This window comes from Muscardinus avellanarius, assembly GCF_963383645.1.
Source record: "Muscardinus avellanarius genome assembly, chromosome: 4".
Lineage (NCBI taxonomy): Eukaryota > Metazoa > Chordata > Mammalia > Rodentia > Gliridae > Muscardinus > Muscardinus avellanarius.
In genome coordinates this window covers 130,962,744-130,970,519 of record NC_137789.1, presented here as the reverse complement: position 1 = coordinate 130,970,519, position 7,776 = coordinate 130,962,744, and the positions used below count along the sequence as shown (strand labels likewise).

Sequence of the window (7,776 nt, the reverse complement as noted above, 5' to 3'; positions counted from 1 at the left end):
GGTTTGAATCCTCTGCTCTGTTTTGCTTTACACATCTGGGGAAGCATGACCCACAGGATGTGCCCTGTCCAGAGGACTCTTCAAGTCTCATCTTTCATGTTTCTTTCCAGCTGATGGCTCCCTTTCATCTCCACCACAGTACAGCACTTCCAAAGAACTGCATTTAACACAGCAATGAAGACGGGAGTCTATTTTCTCCTATGCTCAGCCACTGTTTGTCTCAACTGCTTTTTCTTTAACATGCACATCTGCATGTACACTCTGGAAGGGGCCTCTTATCTGAAGGCAGTGGAAACACTTTTTGATTCATAGAATTTTTCTTTCATTGAATGATGTTCAGACTGCAGACTGGTCTCTGCCTTCCCAGATGTCTTCCCGTTGTTTGGCTTCCAATCGCTTTCTCTCTGTAAATAAAGGACATTGTTAAACACGGTTGCACACTTCTTAGAACCAATGACTCTCATCAAATCATGAGACAGGTGGATCTCTTGGTCACCTTTTACCTGATTCCAGAAGTTAATATCTTCACTTTCCAAATGTTTTGTAAGTAGAAACAACAGTACTACGGGTCATTTCCATTTTCTTATAGTCTAGGGGTCAAACCCCAAATCTTGCACAAGCTAAGCATGCACTTTACCACTACTGAAGTTTCACCCCTAGCCCATCAAAAAATTTTTATTTAAGAACGGTGGTGCATGCTTGCAATCCCCGCATTCAGGAGGCTGAGACGGAAGGATTGTGGTTTGGTTTGCAGACAGCCTCAGCTACTTAGTGAGGCCCTTTGCAACTTAGTGAGACTGTTTCAAAATAAAGAATAAAAAATAGGGCTGGGGTTGCAGCTCAGAGGTATAATGCCCCTGGGTTCCATCCCCAGTACCACAAAAATAAATAAATAAATAAATAAATAAATAAACAAACAAACAAATAAATAGAAAGTTAAAGTACACAGAATGAGTCAGAACCTAGCAGGACACACATTCTAATCTTACTGATGTGTATTTATTTTCATTTTATTTAGTTTCAGTATAATTGCCTATTATCCCAAGTATATTAATCTTTATAAATATTTCTATAGGGTTCAAGAATGTTTTACTATTCTGCTTTACTGGTCAAATGGAAATAGCAGCCACAGATCTTTATCCAGATCTCCCTACCATAACTTTATTTAAAAATATTTCAGAGGCAAGGCAAATTTCACTATTTTGCAGAGCACTTCCAGGAGACAGAAATCTTTTGGAATACACAATTTCAATATGGGAAAACTACCACATACAATGGAGGGGGGAAAAAGACTATTTTAAAAAGCAAAAATGTACAAACTCAAGTAATTCATCTTTAATTTTAATAAGGAGCCCAGTTTCCTTATAGTTCTTTCACCAAGACCTGAAAAAATACAGGCACAGGTCTGTAGTCTGCCTAGCTTTAGGAAGCTGAGAAGTGACAATTGTTTAAGCCCAGGAGCTTAAGAACCAGTCAGGGCAAAATATCAAGAACTCATCTCTGAAAACAATAACAACAAAGAAACAAAACCATAGCATACATAGTTTGCTGGCCTAAATACTTTGTTAGGTGCCATAATACCAGTTCCAATTTTATGGCTAGAATTTTATCTTGACACCATAAAATCTATACAAGTCTAAATGTTTCTTTTCAAGAGCTATTCTTTTATATTGATGTCTGTAAACTTTGCAAGTCATCAACCAAGTGGACTGCAGAACTCAAGGTGAGTTTAGAATTAATATTTGCTATTTTGAGCTGGGTGTGATAGCACATGCTTGTAATCTCAGGATTTGGGAGGCTGAGACAGGAGGATCAGTTTGTGGCCAGCCTCAGCTACTTAGTGAGGCTCTCTGCAACTCAGTGAGACCCTGTTTCAAAACAGAATAAAAATAGGGCTGGAGGTGTAGCTTGGAGGTTGAATGCCCCTGGGTTCCAGCCCCAGTACCACAAAAAAAAAAATTTTTTTGTTTAAATGCTATTTTGACTTATCTCTCCAAATCAGCAAAATCTCTTACAACATTCTTGAACTACATGTGACTGTACTTAAGGGCAAAGAACCGGCACTTGTAAATGAGGGGAAAAAAAATTCACTGCTATTTGTGCACCATCTTGTGGCATGCTTTGAATATAGCAGCAAAGTTACAAAAAGCAAAAAAAAATCAGGGCCTGCAAATTGCAGACTAAAGGCTGGTTAACGGGTGCCTAGCACTGAGCTGTGCGGCAGGCCTGAAGTGGCTGAGATTCTTCAAAGACAGCATGAAGGATGACGAACTGCCCACAGGACTCTAGGGCTCCTTAGGAAGGCAGTGTAATTTTGATTCTTACAAACATGGAGAAGTTAGGAGATCTAAAGGCAAAGGCAAACTTGAATTAGCTCAAAAATTGGTTCTAGATTCAAAGGAAAGTGAAAAAAAAAAAAAAAAAAAAAAACCCAGAAAAGTAAATTACTAGAACCAAAGCTTTCAATAAGGTAGGAAACAAATCAGGTAATATTTGGGAAGTTAAAAGATATCCAGAAACAACAGAAAAATATGACTAGCCTATAGTCCATAATTCCAAAGCCAAAGTAGTTCTGAAAAAAATAATTTTTTATTCCTTTTTTTTGTTTTGATTTTAAGTTTGGGCTGAATCTCATCAATGATGGCAAATCTGCCCTGAAAGGCTGTGAGGCTGTTTAGTCCATTTAATATGAACAGTCACATATTTCAGTACAGAAATATTAATGTTAGTGTGTTTGATTTTGTTGTTATGAAACATGTATTACAGATATGAAAAGTTCAAAATTCTAAAACATATTTTATCTAATACTTTCTAATAAAAAAAGCTAGCTCTTCACTACCAAAATATGTTCACACCTAAGTGGAAATTCTGGTGGTAAACAATGAGAAAACTAGTAACAGTAGGAAGACAAATTCATAAGCACAAAGAAATAGTGAACATGTGAAGTATATATTTAGTACAGAACATGAGCAAAGAAAAGTATAGATTAGGATGAGACTTAAAAGTAATTTCTTAATTTTTAAGATGACAAAACAGAAGCTTAGAAAGCTTAAGTGACTTATCTTAGGTTACACAGTCAGTAAACCCAGGTCCTTATTTTAACCAGTATTACTTTCCACTATCCCGGGATATGAAAATATTATCTGGAAATATCCAACAAGAAAAGGGAAATATGTAAAAAAAAAAAAAAAAAAAAAAAAAGAGAAACATGAAAAAATGACAGGGAGATAAATATACTGTCCCTTTATTAAAGAGAAAAGAAAGGAGTTAACAGTTGATAGAGTACATGAAACAGAGTTCCTATTATCTTTACCTCTAATATTTTAAAAGAGTAAACTAAGTAAAGAAAAAGCCCAACAGCAGCCATAAGGGCAACAAACTAAGGGAGAACAGAATATTAACAGAACATTATTAACCTAAAACATCCATATAAACTGGGTGTGGTAGCACATGTTTGTAATCCCAGCTTTGGGGAGGCCAAGACAGGAGGATCGCAGTTCTCAAGACAGCCTCAGCTACTTAGTGAGGCTGTCTGCAACTCAGTGAGAACTTGTTTCAAGATAAAGAATAAAAATAGGGATGGGAGTGTAGCTCCGAGACAGAATGTCCCTGGCTTCCATCCCCAGTACCTTAAAAAAAAAAAAAAAAAAAAAAATCCACATAAGCCTGGCTCTGAAGACTTTTATTCCCCAGGGTAAGTTGACAGAAACGACTTTACTAAATGAGTTGACTGAAATCGTGGAGTGGTCAGTAACCACTTCTCCCTGAAAGAATGGGAAGTGTTGAAGAATGAAAGAGGGCCAATTTGGTATCATATTTTTTTTTAAAGAAAGAAAGAAAAAGGATATAAATTGACTTCTACACCTAAAAAAAAAAAAAAAGATCACAAAATCCACTTGTAGCCACCTACAGAGTAATAATCATCATGCTCTGCAAAGAATAAGTCTGATCAAACGAATTTAATTGCCTTGTTTTATGGAGTGACAGACTCGGTAGATCAAAGAGATGTAGTCTAAGTTACCCCTTAATTTAGTACAATTTTAAATTTAAGTTTTTCAAGTGATTACATAATCGTCAATATACTTGGAAAATACTGTCTAGATTTCCTAAGGAGGCATTTAACCCTGGAGAGATTATTCGTGAATTAAATATCCACACAAGAAACCACATATTTATTTTTATCAATACTTGGTGAGCTAGTCAGCTAGTCAGCTGCCGAGGACTGACATTTTCATCTCTGACTTAGGCAAGTTTATTAAATGGCAACTGACATCACAAATAGGTAAATACTGTATCTCAGAAAAAAATACATTAAAAATATGGTTAGAAATAAAGGGGACTTCAAACGAGAGAAAAGACACCAAGAAAATACCAGAAGGCTTGGATTATGAGTCAGCAATAGAACACTGTGCTTTAAAATAGAATAACGGAATGCCTAAAAAGGTTTCTAGGAGTAGCAAGTGTGTTTACATTTGTTTTATTACAGTTGACTAAGTATTGTATAGAGATTATTTCAAGTTCTCAGTGATTTAATTAATCAAACTAGGTTATCAAATTGTTTATTCACTCTGCCTTTTAGGCCTGTGAACCAAAAAGGGGCCTTATAGAACCAGCCAATTAATCACCTACTACCAAGAGTAAAATGGAAATAAATTATAAAACAAAATTATAGTAGGCTTTGAAAATGAGGGCATATCATATTCTGGAAGACAATGATCTCTATCTCTAATATTTGGTTAAGTAGAACATGAGAACAGTTTATACGTGTTCCTGAGTGCAGTCTTTAAAAACGTGGTTTATCATTCAGTTTAAAATACGTGATGAAGTGAAACACAAAGCCCTCAAGGACGACCTCTACTTTACTTTCCACTTTCAGGGTAGCTCTGATCTGCAAGGCACTCTGCTGAACTAAAAGACGCTTTGCTCATGTTCAGGGACTATGTACCAAAGCTCTCTTTCTCCTGAGATGTACAGTGTGATTTGCTTGAAATGACTTGGGTACTTTCTTTTCCTTAATTCTTATAGGAGTAGCTTAATTTAATAATCTCATTTTTTTAAGGACTATGACATAAATCTCTCATTAAAAGGAAAAACACCAGGCATGGTGGTGCATGCTTGTAATCCCAGCATTTGGGAGGCTGAGATGGGAGGATCGTGGTTTGAGGACAGACTCAGATACTACTTAGTGAGGCCCTTTGAAACTCAGTAAGACCCTGTTTCAAAATAAAGAATAAAAAATAGGGCTGAGAGTATAGATCGGAGGTAGAATGCCCCTGAGTTCCATCTCCAGTATCGCAAAAAAAAAAAAAAAAAAAAAAAAGGGAAAACCTAAGCCACGGTGGCCCACATTTATAATCCCAGTAATTGGGAGGTTGAGACAAGAGAATTGCAGATTCCAGGAAAGTCCCAGCAATTTAGTGAGACCCTGTTTCAAAATGAAAAATAAAAAGAGCTGGTGTCTAGCTTAGAGGTTGAATGCTCCTGGGTTCAAACCCCAGTACCAAAAAGTGAATGAATGAACAAATGAATGAAAGGAGAAACCTAGTATGAACAGTACTTAAAACTCAAAATCACAAACACCAAACTCATATTAATTAGGAGGGTTTCACATGCAGTGTTCAACTGTTCATGTAGGAGAAAGAATGGCTGTAAGATTATTATTTGGTATTATTCCTTGTAGAATAATTCTGATCAGCTGGCAATGGTCATGTCAATACTCACCAAAAAAGAATGTCATGACTGACAAGGGACATCTCTATGAGTGATGGAGGGAGAGCACAGTACACACTACAAATGTGTCATCAGCAGCTCATTATTATACTACAGAGCACTAGATTCTCTTCAGTCACTCAAAGTGATGTCTTAGATTTGTAACGCACCTTTCTAAACATTTCTACATTTGTTAACTTACCTATGTTCATATTCTCCCTGGCTAGGCAGGGCAAACATTACCATCACCTTGTGGAGGTGGGGCAGAGAGTGTAACTGACTTGCCCACGGCCACACAGCTAGTTAATGGCAAAGTCTCGATCACAGCCCAGATTCCCTCATTCCTAAGTGATATGCCTGCCCTTGATACTTATAGTTAAAGGTTGTTAGGAAAGAATAGAATTCAGATGCTCTGTTTTTCTAGTAAGAAAAAAGATTTTTTTTTCTGTTTTTTCTTTTTTTTTTTTGGTGGTACTGGGGATGGAACCCAGGGGCATTCTACCTTCAAGCTACACCCCAGCCCTATTTTTTGTCTTTATTTTGAAACAAGGTCTCACTGATTTGCAGAGGGCCTCACTAAGTAGCTGAGGCTGTCCATGAACTGTTGATCCTCCAGTCTCAGCCTCCCAATGCTGGGATTACAAGTGTGCACCATCACGCCCAGCTAGAAAATGGTTTAAACTACTAGGTAGATTTAGGTCAGACCAAAGGAAGTATTTTTTTTTTCTGCTAATCATTGGTAGAGATAGCTAAAAAAGAAACCTGTCGGGCGGGGTGTGGTGGCACACACTTGTAATCCCAGCATTTGAGACACTGAGACAGGAGGATCTTGGTTTGCAGACAGCCTCAGCTACTTAGTGGGGCCCTCTGCAACTCAGTGAGACCCTGCTTCAAGATAAAAAATAATAAAATAGGGCTAGGGGTGTAACTCGGAGATAGAATGCCCCTGGGTTCCATCCCCAGTACTGCAAAAAACAAACAAACAAAAAAGTCATATATCATTCTCTGAAGACTTAAAACATTGATACAGGAACACACGCACACACACCCCTGCTTCCTAGGAAAAAAATGCCAATCACCCCAGAAGTCCTTCAAGAGAGATTACAGTATTATAAAAGAAGTATGAGTTTTAATTAGACAGGCCTAAATTATTATTATTATTATTTTTGGTGATACTGGGGTTCCTGGAAGCCCTTCTACCTCCGGGCTACACTCCCAGACCTATTTTTACATTTTTTTAAATTTGGAAACAGGGTCTCCTAAGCCAGCGCGTGCGGCTGGCTTCGAACCTACGCCATCCTCCGGTCTCTGCCTCCCAAGTGCAGGGATGACAAGCGTGCGCCACCACACCCAGCTAGACAGGCCTAAATTCTAATCCCTCTCATTTGACCACATGGTTGTCCTTCGGCAGTTAGGTGACTTCTCTGGGCCAGTTCTAAACTGGAAATAATAATATCTGTTACAGGCTTATGATCATCTTAACATGGCACATTGACTACCTCAACCTTTTTCATCAATAATTTTTTTTTTTTTTTGCAGTACTGGAGACAAAACCTAGGGGCATTCTACCTCCAAGCCCACCACCAGCCCTACTTTTTTATTCTTTATTTTGAAAAATAAACAAGGTCTCACAAAGTGGCGGAGGGTCTCACTAAGTAGCTGATGCTGTGAACTGAGATCCTCCTGTCTCAGCCTCCCAAGTACTGGGATTACAAGCCTGCGCCACCATGCCTGGCAACAAAAACATCTCTTATCTCTCTAATCTTCAAACAATAAGAATTAAGTGAAAGGAGAGGCTAAGATGTACCTCAGTGGTAGGCAGTGTTTGCCGCTATGCATAAAACTCTGAGCCCAATCTCACCCAGCACAACCACCACCAAACACAAATTAAGAGGAACAACTGTTTACATTCAAAAGAAACCCATTTTTTCCATACTTTCTTACTTGAGGCAGATATCCTCACTAGCCCCTAAGCCTTAAGAAGAAAACAATTTTGCCTTTTGTCTAATTCTGAGAAGGGAAGACAGTGTTTGGCATAGCATAGGTGCTCAATTAATGCCAAATGGA

At 38.0% G+C, this 7,776-nt stretch overlaps 1 protein-coding gene across 1 annotated transcript in view; it reads right to left on the bottom strand.

The window, feature by feature from the left end:
* Nucleotides 1-336: 336 nt before the first annotated feature.
* Nucleotides 337-7,776, bottom strand: part of R3HCC1L (R3H domain and coiled-coil containing 1 like) — a gene marked incomplete at both ends in the record, with an annotated part of 33,756 nt that continues 26,316 nt past the window's right edge. The window contains one exon of the mRNA XM_080693900.1: nucleotides 337-404. Coding sequence (XP_080550026.1) covers nucleotides 337-404 — 68 coding nt within the window. The remainder of the gene's footprint in view (nucleotides 405-7,776) is intronic.